This window comes from Chiloscyllium punctatum, chromosome 20 (assembly GCF_047496795.1).
Source record: "Chiloscyllium punctatum isolate Juve2018m chromosome 20, sChiPun1.3, whole genome shotgun sequence".
In the NCBI taxonomy this organism is placed as follows: domain Eukaryota; kingdom Metazoa; phylum Chordata; class Chondrichthyes; order Orectolobiformes; family Hemiscylliidae; genus Chiloscyllium; species Chiloscyllium punctatum.
In genome coordinates this window covers 41,235,404-41,250,416 of record NC_092758.1, presented here as the reverse complement: position 1 = coordinate 41,250,416, position 15,013 = coordinate 41,235,404, and the positions used below count along the sequence as shown (strand labels likewise).

The window sequence follows — 15,013 nt, the reverse complement described above, 5'->3', positions numbered from 1 at the left end:
ATATGTTGTTTTAATTTGCATGACACTGTGACGTTTTGCTATAAATTCTGTGTCTTATGATCTTACCTCGCTAGTTATCTGACGAAGGGGCAGTGCTCTGAAAGCTAGTACTTCCAAATCAACCTGTTGGACTATAACCTGGTGTTGTGTGATTCTTAACTTTATCCAAAGAGTATGAACAAAGCCTTGAACAGCTTACTTCCCCATGTGAACCATAAAAGGAATTATGTCACAATTTGCCAATACAAGAATCTGCACCACTCTAGATGTGAAGGACAGTCACTGAAAAGTGAAGCTGGATGAAAACAACAGCTTTTTAACTACATCTGGATTCTGTTTGGGAAATACATGCCATTTTGTATTTCCATAGCTCCAGAGGAGTAACAGTGCAGACAGCATGAGATGATTAGTGATGTTTCTGGTGTAGAAGGCAAAGTGGATGACTTGCTAATTTGTGGATATGGAGACCATCAAAATCCAGTCTGGCTGCCACACACAGTTCACCAGATGAAACTGAAGCTGAACAAGAAAAATTGCAATTGAAGATGCCTGAAGTCAAATACATAGAAAATCCATTGACAGCAAAATGTTTTTGCATGATCTTGAGAAGGTGACAGCTGTAACAGCAGTGTCAAGACCAATTGGTGTAAAAACATTGCAATGATTCATTAGACTTTTAAAGCATTAGGCAAAATTCTTGCCCAGTTTGTCAGAGGATGCCGGATAGAGTTTAATTTAGATAAGTGTGAGGTGCTACATTTTGGAAAGACAAATCAAGACAGGAATTAAACTTTTAATAGTAAGGTCCTGGGGAGTGTTGCTGGACAAGGAGGTCTTGGGGTGTAGGTTCATAGTTCCTTGAAAGCGGAGTCGCAGGCAGACAGGGTAGTGAAGAAGGTGTTTGGTATGCTTACTTTTATTGATCAGTGCACTGAGTATAGGAGTTGGGAGGTCATGTTGCAGCTGTACAGGACACTGGTTAGGCCACTTTTGGAAAACTGCATTCAGTTCTGGTATTCCTGCTACAGGAAAGATGTTGTGAAACTTGATAGGGTTCAGAAAAGATTTACAGGGATGTTGCCAGGATTGGAGGATTTGAGCTATAATGAGAGGCTGAATAGACTGGAGCTGTTTTCCTTGGAGCAAGGGAGTCTGAGGGGTGACCTTATAGAGATTTATAAAAATCATGAGGGTGAATGGTCAAAGTCTTTCCCCAGGGTTGGGAAGTCCACACTCAGATGGCATAGGTGAGAGTGGGGAGATTTAAAAGGGGCCTAAGGGGCAACTTTTCATGCAAAGGGTAGTGTGCATATGGAATGAGCTGGCAGAGGATGTCATGGAGGCTGGTACAGTTACAACATTTAAAATACTGGATTAGTGGTGCTGGAAGAGCACAGCAGTTCAGGCAGCATCCAACGAGCAGCGAAATCAACGTTTCGGGCAAAAGCCCTTCATCAGGAATAAAGGCAGTGAGCCTGAAGCATGGAGAGATAAGCTAGAGGAGGGTGGGGGTGGGGAGAGAGTAGCATAGAGTACAATGGGTGAGTGGGGGAGGGGATGAAGGTGATAGGTCAAGGAGGAGAGGGTGGAGTGGATAGGTGGAAAAGGAGATAGGCAGGTAGGACAAGTCCAGACAAGTCATGGGGACAGTGCTGAGCTGGAAGTTTGGAACTAGGGTGAGGTGGGGGAAGGGGAAATGAGGAAGCTGTTGAAGTCCACATTGATGCCCTTCCACATCCATCAAAGTTTTACCTGCACATCCACTAATATCATTTATTGTATCCGTTGCTCCCGATGTGGTCTCCTCTACATTGGGGAGACTGGACGCCTCCTAGCAGAGCGCTTTAGGGAACATCTCCGAGACACCCGCACCAATCAACCAAATCACCCCGTGGCCCAACATTTCAACTCCCCCTCCCACTCTGCCGAGGACATGGAGGTTCTGGGCCTCCTTCACTGCCCCTCCCTCAACACCAGACGCCTGGAGGAAGAACGCCTCATCTTCCGCCTTGGAACACTTCAACCCCAGGGCATCAATGTGGACTTCAACAGCTTCCTCATTTCCCCTTCTCCCACCTCATCCTAGTTTCAAACTTCCAGCTCAGCACTGTCTCCTTGACTTGTCCGGACTGGTCCGACCTGCCTATCTCCTTTTCCACCTATCCACTCCACCCTCTCCTCCTTGACCTATCACCTTCATCTCCTCCCCCACTCACCCATTGTACTTTATGCTACTCTCTCCCCACCCCCACCCTCCTCTAGCTTATCTCTCCATGCTTCAGGCTCACTGCCTTTATTCCTGATGAAGGGCTTTTGCCCGAAACGTCGATTTCGCTGCTCGTTGGATGCTGCCAGAACTGCTGTGCTCTTCCAGCACCACTAATCCAGTATTTGCTTTCTAGCATCTGCAGTCATTGTTTTTACCTCATTTACTACAACATTTAAAAGGCATCTGAATGGGTTTATGAATAGAAAGTGCTTAGAGGGATATGGGCTAAGTGCTGGAAAGTGGGACTAGATTAATTTAAAATATCTGGTCGGCATGGACGAGTTGGACGAAAGGATCTATTTCCATTCTGTACATGTCTATGACTCTAAGATTGTATGACTCAACTTGGTTGTTTAATCCAATTAGCTAATGGCTAAGTTGATACTCAAGTATGAATGTTGATACGTTTGTGCAGCCAAATCATTATCATTTACCGTTATTTGCTGGTGTTGGTAAATTTCCTTTGGCTTGTCTTGCCCGAGGACCCGCGAGTGTGGTGCTGGAAAAGCACAGCAGGTCAGGCAGCATCTAAGGAACATGCGAATCAACGTTTTGGGCATAAGCCCTTCATCAGGAAACCCCTTGCCTTAGGAATGGCTCACAGAGTTACCTGACGCATGATAGGAATGATCCTACTCCTGTAACAAGTGCACACCTTCAATTTCCATATATTAGATTGGCTGGCAGGTCAGTCATTAACATGACTCTGCTGGATTTTACAGTTGTGGTTCATAAGTATTATGGATGCAGTTGGTATTTCTGGAAAGTGGATGCAAGCAATTATAAACCAGAACTAGATTGCGCAAGATTCCATAAGGTTGGGTAGATCACAGTACAAAGGATATAACTTTTTACTTGCAAATTGATTTTCATAATGAAATCAGCAGGGGGCGTTGCAGTAGCTCGAATACAGTTTTGTCAGAACTGGCATTCCGAGTTACTGCTGTTGTGCCTTACCTCCTACTTCAGTAGTTTATCAGGTGATAGCTATGAAATACAGTCAATGGCAAGTTAGGAAACGCAGAGTCCATGAATGTAGAGAGAAAGGAGGAGAGAGATGGGCAAATGTTGACAATATTTTGGGGGGGGGGGTGGGGTTGCAGTCTTGCAGTGAATTAGGAAGTGGTGATTAATGAACAATTTTAAAATAAATTAGCAAACAGATTTGAAAAAAGACTATACAGTATCAATCTATATTCACTGTAACCCCAAATTTCTCTGCAAATGAGAGAAAATTGTTGCAACCAATTATTGGCTGTTATACGAGGAATTGTACTTTCACTGATTCCGAGTTTCCAGGAAACTGAGGTCAATTGTAATACTCCATCGTAAACCTATTTAAATTGACTTTATCTTACTCAGAACAGACCAAGGGATTGAACCAGAGATGTTTTTCCTTCTTGTAGCTCAGCACCACATTGTATGAGAGTTGTGGGGATCAACAGTCAAGCAATGTTGCACAGCATGCCATTGGTCATCAATGTACTAATAGATTTTGAATAAGAAACTAAGTACTAACAATGCTGGAACTCTGATAACAGAAATGTTGGAGGTGTAATAGGTCAGAGAATACGAAAAAGAACTTTCCAGGCACATATCGTTAATAGAACTGGAAGATGTTATGAAGTATTGGCATTTAAAAAGGAACAGAAGAATCTCCATCTAAGCTATGGAAGCATTTCATCTCCCATGTTGCATTCACTGGGTAGACATGATGTGTTGAGGAGCCAGTGTTGGACTGGGGTAGATAATCCGCAGACAGTCAATCCAGGCAGTCAATCCATGTAATATTTTGTAAATTCCACTTTGGAAACAGAACTAGTCTGACTCAAGACTGGGATACAGACAGACTCTAACCTCACACTTTTAATACAATTTCTGAGCTGAGATGTCACCTTTTTTTTAAAACCTTAAGTTATTTTGAGAATGTGACTTAAAAGAAGTTGTGGAGTTTACATATTAATGAACTGAAACCTGCAACCCATTCTAAACGATGAAAGACTTAACGACAATCTAGGTTTGTTCAATATGTCATTTCAGTTGCATGACACTATAAGCTTTTGCTGTAAATTCTTTACCTTATGGTTCCGCTCCACAACTACCTGATGAAGGAGCAGCGCTCTCGAAAGCTAGTGTTTCCAAATAAACCTGTTGTTATGCAATTTTTAACTGGAATTGCCACTGTTGGACTGGGGTGGACAAAGTCATAAATCACATGAAACCAGGTTACAATCCAACAGATTTAATTGAAATCACAAGGTTTTGGAGCGCTGTTTCTTTGTCAAGTGATGAAGGAGCAGAGCTCTGGAAGCTTGTGATTTCAAATAAACCTGTTGGACCATAACCTGGTATTGTGTGACTTCTGACTTTGTTCAGTCAGTAGAAGCATTGTATCAGCTCAGCGAGCACGTTAAACAGTTTGCAGGGCAATTCTGGTAAGCAGAATTTGAAAAAGCAATACTTTATAAACTTTTCACATGTACATCTGTTCCTGGAATAAAGAGTGATGGTTACATTGGTTGACGTTAATATCAATGTTATTCTTTAGACAGATGTACTACACCAGAAGATGGATATACTGGAAGATATTTTAGACATGACTATTTAGAAGCAGGGATTATTCAATGAAGTGGTATTCCATATGCTGCTAGAAAGCTCTGGTTGCAGGTAAGAAATGGAACCAGAATGATAGCCTTAATGTAGCATTGGAAGCCATTTTGTCCATTGGGTCCAAACTTCCTAGCATCTTCCAGGGTGATCACTTTTGTTGCCCTGAAAATTCTTCACCACTGGAGGCTGCAAGTGGCAGTTTAACTATGTAGTTAACAACACACAACTGCAACAAAAGACAATCTTTGTAACCTGCATTGCAGCATGTATCTAGATCTGTCAAGCAGTGGAATCCTTGCTTCAACATTCCAGTGGTGAGGATGGTAGTGGAGGCGTGCAACTAGCTGTGCAGCGGTTGTCCATCGACAGTCTGTACAGCTTGCTGAAGGCAGTGAATAGCATGTTTAAAATGGATATGTGTTAGCCCTGAGAAAATAGCCTCTGATCTGCAATGCAGGAAAAAGACAGGATGAAGGAATTATAAAATCTAAGGATGTTTCAACAGCTGCCAGGATAGTAAACAAATACCCATTGCTGGCCATCACATTTGCCAGTTGGGCACTAATAGAGTGGAAGCCCGTGCAATAAATGAAGGTGGCATGGTTTTCTGAGCAATACGTATTCTGAATCTGAGAAAAGGCTACAATGTGAACAAACTTTATAGCCTTATAGAACATAGAACAATACAGCACAGAACAGGCCCTTTGGCCCACGATGTTGTGCTGAACATTTGTCCTAGCTTAAGCACCTATCCACGTACCTATCCAATTGCCGCTTAAATCTTGTTGTTTCCAGTCCGTTGGTGAAATGAAATAATTGTTTGCTAAAGCAAACTGTCACGTCAGTAAAATGCCTAATGTCACATTGCATTGTGGATTGATGATGTTGCTGACATCTTTTGTTGCAGAACGAAGAAGTAACTTTCGTTGCAACTATTGATGCTGTGCTAGTTCTTAGGCTACAGGTCTTGCTGTGGGGCGGCTATACAACTTTATCACAGCTTCACTGCAGAAGAGCACACTCCTTCAGCACTTCTGTGAAAAGTGCTGGCATGTTATTCTGAGTGTACACATCCTGGGAGGATTTGGATGCCTGCAGTTCACCTTTTGTTTGCTCGTACTGCTTGCAGCTCCGTGTGTTCCTTTCAAAAAACTTTGCTTCACTTCCAGCCATGGTGAAATTTCTCAGCATTTTCTCAATAGCAGCTAAGAAACCCTTTATATATCAGGGCAAAACACAAATGAAAATCATCTTTGGTAATTTATACTCTCAATTTGTATGGTGACTCCTGACATACAGTTGTTTAAATTAATTTTAAGCAGTTTCAGAAGTAAATTTTAAATATTGGATTATTTTATTGATCAACAAAGGTTAAAAATTGCAAAGCAAAACATTCCATATTTTTAATTTACCAGAAGTTGTGAAGAAACATGGTTTTATTGACCATTATTCTGGAAAGCTGTGATTTATGATGCTGACTTACAACGTGGAAAGCCAGGAATGAATGAGAGTGGTAAATGAGTTAAAAATCATTGTTGTTATTGTTATAGACTGGGGATGGTTTGTAACTTCTTCAAGAAAAGCATCATAAAATTGGCTTGGACTATGTGTTTGTAGGATTTTGTATTTTCTCCAGTTAATTTTAAATTGTTTCTATTTATTAGCAGCAATCATTTCACTAATTGTAGTTATACATTATCAAAGGGTAATGCTTTTGAATGGATCATTTGCCTCTTCACAGCTGAAAGAAATATTAGTTTCTAGGGCAGATATAATGCTCATCAACAAATTTAACGTGTGTGTATACACAACTTCTATACTCTGCAAGCAAATTAATGTATAACATGGTATTGTACAAATGTATTTCTATGTTGCTGTATCTCTTTAATAACACGTACAGAATAATTTGTGCAGAAAGACAAATTTCCGCAAATGTCAGGCTGCAGTGAGAATTTATGTCCACCCCTTTCCAGGTCTGAGTGCCTGAATTGGCAGAAAATTGCTTTTATCCAGGTAAGTGGAGCTCTTAAGCTAGTCATAGATGTCAAAGATTGTAAAGAAATGTCATTGTACTTAAGACTAGCTTTTCATACGGGCACACTTGGTAATATTCTAACAATGTTGCTTCATCCATTAGTGTCAGTTTACTGCTCCCCATTTTCAGGTTACAGTATTTCACAAAGTTAACACCCACTCAATCTACAAACTACATTTGCTTCAAACTAATATGTACAAGCCTAGTCTGCTATATGGTTTACATGCAACGTGTTTTGGTCTTAGAACTTAATGTGCATGCTGCTATTTAAAAGAACTTACAAACAATAAAGTGTTTTACTTTTTACTCAAATCCATTACCACAGCCACATTACAAGGCAGAATACCATGAAATCAGTTTAGCATGTATTATTCTACTTGTTTACTTTCATATAATTATTTTCTCATCTATCTCAACTGATTATCTACCATATAGTAGATGTTTTTCTGCTAAGATGCATATCTTAAGTGTATGTACATGTACTACGAAACCTTAGCGTGCAACACTTATATATTGTAGTATTTTTGCATTTTTACAACTAAATGTAAATGTATACTCAAAACTAATTGTTTTGTGTATAATAAGGTGCGATCAAACATACTACATTCCATTTGCTGAAAAGTTAACATTGTCTGCTGAGTTGAAATACAATGAGATCACAAGTCATCACTCTCTACTAAACCAGGGTGTGATGTTGCTGCATATTGGGACCCTGGGTCTGGCAGGAATCCTTGACCATTCAGCACTGAATATCGGGTAAATGTTGGCCGCACCTTCAGCGGCTTGGTATTTGGAGCTTGTTTTACTGGCCATGCTTATGGGAAGCAAATGGAGAAAGTGATTATTAGAATTTGTTTAAAGTTATGTAAAAAATAATGTTCTGATAAGCAATATAACTTTGCCACCATCTCCCAAGACCTCTCTATTCCCACGGTCTCAATCATTGAAGAGACGATCTTAACTAATTCCTTGTGTCTTTCAGAATCCACATCCTTCTACCCTTTTCTAACTCCACTTCCTTCCACATCCATCCTTGGAGAAATTCTTTCCTTGTTTCACTTACAAATGCAGTTTCAAAATCCTAGCTAACTAGAATTTATGACTTTCTATTCAGCTACTTCTACAGCTGTTAATAAGTTTAAGCATTCTCTCAACTCCATCTTCTATGTCCTTATTTCCATTTTCTCAATCCTGATCACCCTCCCTGTATGACTCTCATCTCTCTTCCATCAACTCTAAAGGATGTGAAGTTGAGCATTACTGGTTCAGCCATCCATTAACAGATTTGGAAGGATAAGTGATTTTGTGATTGGAAGCCTGTGTCCAGCGGTGTACCACAGGATCAATGCTGGGACCCTTGCTGTTTGTTATGTACATTAATGACTTAGATGTGAATCTCGAAGGTATAATTAATAAGTTTGCAGATGACATAAAAATTACTGATAGTAAGGAGGATGGTCTCAAGCTACATCTGATATTGGCCAGCTGGTAAATTGGGCAGAGCAATGGCAGATGGAATTTAATGCTGATAAGTGCACATGTGATGCATTTTTGGAGGTCCAAAAAGGGAAGGACATACAAAGTGAAGGGTAAGTACCGAGGGTGTACTGATGAACAAAGGGACCTTCCTGTATAAGTTCATAGGTTCCTATAGGTGTCAGCACAGGTAGACAAGGTGGTGAAGAATGAATACAGGTTGCTTGCTTTCATTAGCCAGGGTATAGAATACAGGAGCAAGGAAGTCTTGTTACAACTTTATTAACCATTGTTTAAGCCACAGGTGGAATACTGTTTATAGTTCAGGGCACCACACTATCAGACGTACTGGAGGAGGTGCAGAGGAGATTCACCAGAATGTTGCCTGGGATGGAAAGTCTTAGTTATGAGGAGACACTGGATATGCTGGGTTTATTTTCGTTGGAGCAGAGGAGGTTGGTTGAGGGTGGCTCTGTTTGAAGTATACAAAACTATGAGTGGCATAGACAGGGTAGGTTATCAGAATCCTTTCCCCATGGCAGACGTGTTTAAGACCAGAGGGCATAAGTTTAAGGTGAAGAGTAAGTAATTTTGAGAAGATCTGAGAAAAAAAATCATCCAGAGGATGGTGAGTATATAGAATGTTTTCCCTGAGAGGGTGATGGAAGCAGGTACTCCTACAACATTTAAGAAGCATTAGAAGAGTAAATGCCAGTGCATAGTGGGCTCTAGACCATAGTAGGCTATGTGAGGATAAATGGGATATGTGAAGTTTGGTATTTGTTGGTCAACACGGACATGGTGGGCCAAAGGGCCTGTTTCTATGCCATATGACTCGATGATAATGGGCTTCATCCTGCCACTTCTCTGAAGAAGATCCTGAAGAGTAAACAATGGCCATCTTCTTTGTTGCCTCTTCTAGCCCTCTCAAAACTCACCCCAAATAAAAAGTGTCAAGAGCTCCTGACTGGATTGAATGTATACTTACCAATCAGGGTTAATCCTTTTGATGCCTCCTTTAACAATTTGGTTCGCCTTAAACATGGATGGCACGAGGACCATTCTTTGGTATTTGACAAACGATCACATGGTATCCGTTTGTAGAAGACCATGTTTGAACATTGCCAAAGTTTATGCATAGTAAATTGATTCTGAAGGCAACTCACCAGCAATATCTAGTCTTGCTGTGCAGATTGTTGATCCAGCTTCATTTTGGGCAGATACAGTATACCAGCCAGCGTCACGTTTATCGACTGGGAAAATTTCAAGGCCAACTTTACCATCGTTACTATGATATAGGCTGTAATACAAAGATTAAAGCCTCTATATAAATTGCTACCAAAAGTATGCACAATAATTTTAATTGAATCCTCAAATATCAAAATTCACCAGAAATGTACTGTCAAAATTTTTAATCTTCCATTCATCAGAACAAACACAAGAACGCCAACTTTCAAAGTGGACAACAATTATGCTGCTTTGGAAAAGGGATGCTGATTATTTTGCAAATGTACCAGGGAGCCATTGCATCCCCTCCTCCCCCAACACTCTGGGCTTCTCTTTAGTCAAAAAAGTTGCAATGATGGGTTATATTCATGCAGAGGTGAATTCACTGCAGATTAATATATATAGTTTCTGGAAAAGCTGAGACATATCACATGAATGAATTATAATCTTAAATTAGTTGGTAGTGTGATTCCTAAGTCAGGAATGTCTGGTAAGTACCATGCAACATGAGACTCACATATAATGTTAGACACCATGTTCTAAGTTTTGTATGTGAATTGGATGAATAGGGTCAGTACTCTGTCTGCTGCAAACTGCAAAAGGGATGGGTATTTGATACAATCCACCAATTACTACGACACACGTATTCCTGGTGACACATTGGCCCTGAAACCCGTGTTTCCAAAATGCAAAACATAATCTCTAACTTGAAGTATGATTTCTTAATTGAAAAATTGGGTTTTAAAAATAACAGGGAATATTTGATTCTAGAATAGCTGACCATATCCCTGTTGCTGACAATCTTCAACTGCATGGGATAAGGCTACAGGTCATGAGGTGGCAGCCAGAAACTCCAGTGCCATCTATCCATCATGGGGGTGACAATACAGCAAGATAACTTACACCTGTTTTTAATGGAATGATTGCTGAAAAGACTTCTTCAAATAAGGAAAGTGAACAACGTTTGAAAGTAGAAAAGTCTTCAGATGTATTAGATTACTTTATCTACTGGATGTAGTGTCTTCTGTGACATAATATACTGCTTCAAAGCATAAACAAACGATTGAGCTTTTTGAATGATTTCAAAGGCTTAAATATATTCAGATCCAGAGGTTTGCTAATACAGTTATACAATGGAATCTCATTTTGAATGCTTGGCTAAACCCCAACCCTATTAATGGACTCAGCTTAACAGGAGTTGTTGCCACAGCTGTCAATTGGACTTTTAATTATTTATATTGAGAGTGTTGTGTGCTCCCAAGAGGAGCTTAAAGTGATTTTGAATGATTATGTCTTATGGTGGTTTTTTTGACGTTGTAGTAGAATAACAAATATTAATGTTTTGTTTGTTTTGACAGTTTGCAAGCATCTCAAAGACCTTCTCAATGCCATTATTAGGTACATGTGGTATAGGGGAATGAAGCAGGCATGGGGTAAGGGGATATAGGAAAATGTAAAGGAAAACGACGAGCAGGTAAGATTGGGAGGAGTGAGGGCAAGGGTTGGGGGGGCTTCATTTGCTGAACTGGGCTGATGTTCTACAAAGTGAAGGTGGCCATTTCCAAGTACCTTGGAAGGCATCTTCCTGCCTCTGGTTTTGCCATAGGACAGCGAGGCAGCAGCCCTGACTCCAGTCCACCCCCACCACTCCACAATGAAAATAGCGTGGCAGGCAAGAGATGGGAGTTACCACATCAGGAAATGGACTGACTCGCAATTACCATATCAAAGAGGAAGATCCAGCCCTGACTCTCGAAGGGGTTTGTCCAGCGCACACTGGAATTACAAAAATTGGTAATGACCTGATTCTGTCGGTGTCATGCTTGATCATTTCATGATCCTTTCTCCAGAAGATTATCGGTTGTGGCTGTCCAGTCACCAGGCATTCCAACTTCACTTTTCCCCCTTCAACAGCTCTTGAATTTTGGAGCTTGTAAATAAATTCTGGTGCCTGAATTGCTCCACGTACTTTAAGAAAAAAGTTGCAACACAAATTACTTTGTAATGGGTTTGATCTTAATGAAATATTACCTTTAGCAGCAACATATAGATTAATGTGTCAGTTATCACAGCACATTCCCAATCTCATCGCTTAGAGCATTTTCCTCATGGAATAAATGTTGTATCTAATTGGCATCCAATATTGATTTTCTTTTTCTTGAGACCCAAGCTACAATTGGTGAATGAATCAGAACACCTAGCACATATTGAAAGAACTAAATTAGAGGAGGTAATTTTGGCTGAATAGTGGTTGGGATGTTGTTGGGTCTATTGTACTTTAATTTTATAACTCATCTGGTTTTCCTGTCCTGTGACCTCAACAGAGAATAAAATTTGAGTGAGGCCTGACTCGGACAACCAACATAAACTTGTCAGATTTTTGACAGGCATAGTAGCTTAAAATTAAATTTTAATTAAGAATTAATTGTGTGTTAGATGCTTTAAAAATTAGCCATTGCTAGCAATATGATTCCCTCTTTCTCACCATAACTCAAATGTACAAGTCTTCACAATGATATTAAGTGTAGTTTGAACAGCAGAGAGCACAGAGATGAGTCAGCCATTCAGGCATTGCCAATTCAGCTGGTCAGTAATATCGTCGCTGACTTGTATTTTAATTCCATCTGTTTGCTGTGTTTTTGCAGGTATAATATGTTTATGTAGCAAAAATCTATCAATATTAGTGTTGACTTTCAGTTGGTCTAACTTCAAATGCTGTTTAAGAGACAGAGTTCCAGTTTTCCACCTCTATTTGTGCTTCCTGACAACACTCCTAAACAGCCAGGTTTGAATTCTGAACTTATATACATCCGCTCCCTCACCACATTGTTCTGAACTGGGAGAAAATAGTTTCTCACAATCTACCATTTCAAATCCTTCAATCATCTTAATTACTTACTTATAAGTTCATTCGTGGGATGTGGACATCACTGACTAGGCCAGCATTTATTGTCCATCCCTCATTGCCCTAGAGAAAGTCAAGGTGAGTTGCTGTCTTGCACAACTACAGACCATCAGTTCCATAGTAGAGCCAAAACATTAAATATTCGTAAGGGTGTTAAGCAACTACCATCAGGCCATGCTCATGAATGAGGTCCACGGTGGCAGAAGTCCTGCCCGGACAATACTGCTGGCCAGTCATAGGCTAGTAGCTGTTCTTTGCCACCAGTGTCAGCAGGAGATAATGCTAAATGGCAGCAATGCATCAAGGAACTTCAGACCAAAGGTGTGTGGAGGTGGAATGGGCAGCATTGGATGAGTATTGCATTGGTGGTCGAATGGAGGAATGAGACAAACCTCTGAGAGGCAAGCGGCAAATCTGACTGGGTTTGCAGAACAGCATTCCATGGGGGTGGGTTCATCCAAGTTCGTCCATGAGCCACCACTAAATTGCAGTGTGTTCAGTGTTCATGAGTATCGATTGGCTTGTTAATGAGACTAATTGACCTCTTGCTGTTAGCTGCCAGGAACGTTGTGTTTTCTGTAATCTAATAATTTAAAGAAAACACTCACCTTCAACTTCAAGGTTTATTGTGAATCTGCTCTGGCCAGCACGATTGATGGCTACACATTCGTACTGCCCAGCATCACTTTCTGTCACTGCATCAATGATGAGTGAGTGTACACCTTTTCCTGATACAAGCATCTTATGCCCAAGATCCTGTTGAACAGGTCGACCATTTAAATACCACATAAGTTCTGGAGGTGGCAGACCGCTGACCTGTAAATGCAACAATAAATGTGCTACTTAGAATTCTGAACTGTGCTTGCAAAGGATTTTTCACGCAGAGGGTGGTACATGTATGGAATGAGCTTCCAGAGGAAGTGATGGAGGCTAGTACAATTGCAACATTTAAAAGGCACCTGGATGGGTATATGAATAGGAAGGGCTTGGAGGGATATGGGCAGAGTGCTGGCAGGTAGGACTAGATTAGGTTGGGATATCTGTTTGGCATGGATGAGTAGGACCGAAGGGTCTGTTTCCATGCTGTACATCTCTATGTCTCTATGACTGTATATAATAATCAGCAGGGCACCAAGTGTAAATGATCTGCTGTTGTTGTTGTTACATGCCATAGTACAATGATTTGTACTTGAAATTGTCAGTGGATTTTTCATTTTCTTATATGCATACTGTCGAAGGGGTTAAAATGGATAATCTTACAAAAACCGATGTGTGATTTTTGTTTTATATTCACAGCAAAAATAAAATAGCAGATAAACTGTAATTTTAAACAAATAATACTGAAAATACAAAGCAGATGAGTTAACATCCATGGCAAGAACTGACACACACCATCTTAACCTGCAACATCCCCATTGCTTTGATGAGAGTCCAGTACTTAAGAATAAATGCATCCATTTCTTCACAAGTTCTGCCCAGCCTGCTGAGTGTTACCAGTGTTTTGTAGTTTTGTTCCAGAAGACCACCCTTTGAAGTTTTTTTGTTTAAACTTGAAATTCTATGCAAATTTAATTTATATATTTATTTTGGTATAAATTTAAAAGATTAAGAATTGTTTCCTAACTTCGGGTCAGAGGACACAACTTAATTGAGTTGGATTTAAAATGGAAATAAAGTGGGGTTAACATTATCAGTTTTTTTTAAAGCCCTAGCAAACAACTCTATAATTATCTGTTTTTGATCTAACATACTAACTACTCAATAAATATCACAAAAACACAGGTTGTCTCACTTGCTTTCTCCATTGGTTTGCCGGGAAGAAATATAATTTTGTAGTAACTTTACACAGGGACTGAAAAACTTTTAAGTTGGAATTGGAAAAGTGAGAACTGCAAGTGCTGGAGATCAGAGTAGAGTGTGGGTGGCATGGTGGCACAGTGATTAGCAGTGCTGCCTCACAGAACTAGAGATGCAGGTTCAATTCCTGCCTCAGGCAATTGTCTGTGTCTGTGTGAGTTCCCTCCCACAGTCCAAAAATGTGCAGGTTAGGTGAATTGGCCATGATAATTGCTCTTTAGAGGGTCGGTTTGGGCTGAAGGGCCTGTTTTCACACTGTAAGTAATCTAATCAAAAAAAGCGCAGTATCTGAGGAGCAGGAGATTTGATGTTTTGGGCAAGAGCCCTTCATCAGGAATTTTAAATTGGAATAGCGTACCTTGCAATCTATTCTGCAGAGCCCATACTGCTGAATTACCATACTCTCATCTGGTTTCTGTAAGAAGCGAGGAGGGTAGTGCTTCTCTTGAATCGATGCATTCTCATTTTCAACCTCTCTGGAACTGAGCTTCTGTCTATGGAAAAATCAAATGCTTTGCATTATCGTTACTACACCGAAGAGCTCTTTGCTGCTTTTTTGCAGGCTTAGTTGCATATATGGATTATGCCATACATTTAAATGACATTGAGCGTCTTAAAACCATCTCTTGCTTTC

At 40.2% G+C, this 15,013-nt stretch overlaps 1 protein-coding gene across 6 annotated transcripts in view; it reads right to left on the bottom strand.

Annotated features, from left to right (window-relative positions):
* Positions 1–6,277: 6,277 nt before the first annotated feature.
* Positions 6,278–15,013, bottom strand: part of LOC140492070 (myotilin-like) — a 153,424-nt gene continuing 144,688 nt past the window's right edge. For all 6 annotated transcript variants that reach the window (XM_072590745.1, XM_072590747.1, XM_072590746.1 and 3 more), the window contains 5 exons: positions 14,738–14,873; positions 13,131–13,338; positions 11,420–11,585; positions 9,557–9,690; positions 6,278–7,728 (listed from right to left, as the gene is read on the bottom strand). In XM_072590745.1, the coding sequence (XP_072446846.1) occupies positions 7,571–7,728; positions 9,557–9,690; positions 11,420–11,585; positions 13,131–13,338; positions 14,738–14,873 (802 nt within the window). In that variant the 3' untranslated portion in view covers positions 6,278–7,570. The remainder of the gene's footprint in view (positions 7,729–9,556; positions 9,691–11,419; positions 11,586–13,130; positions 13,339–14,737; positions 14,874–15,013) is intronic.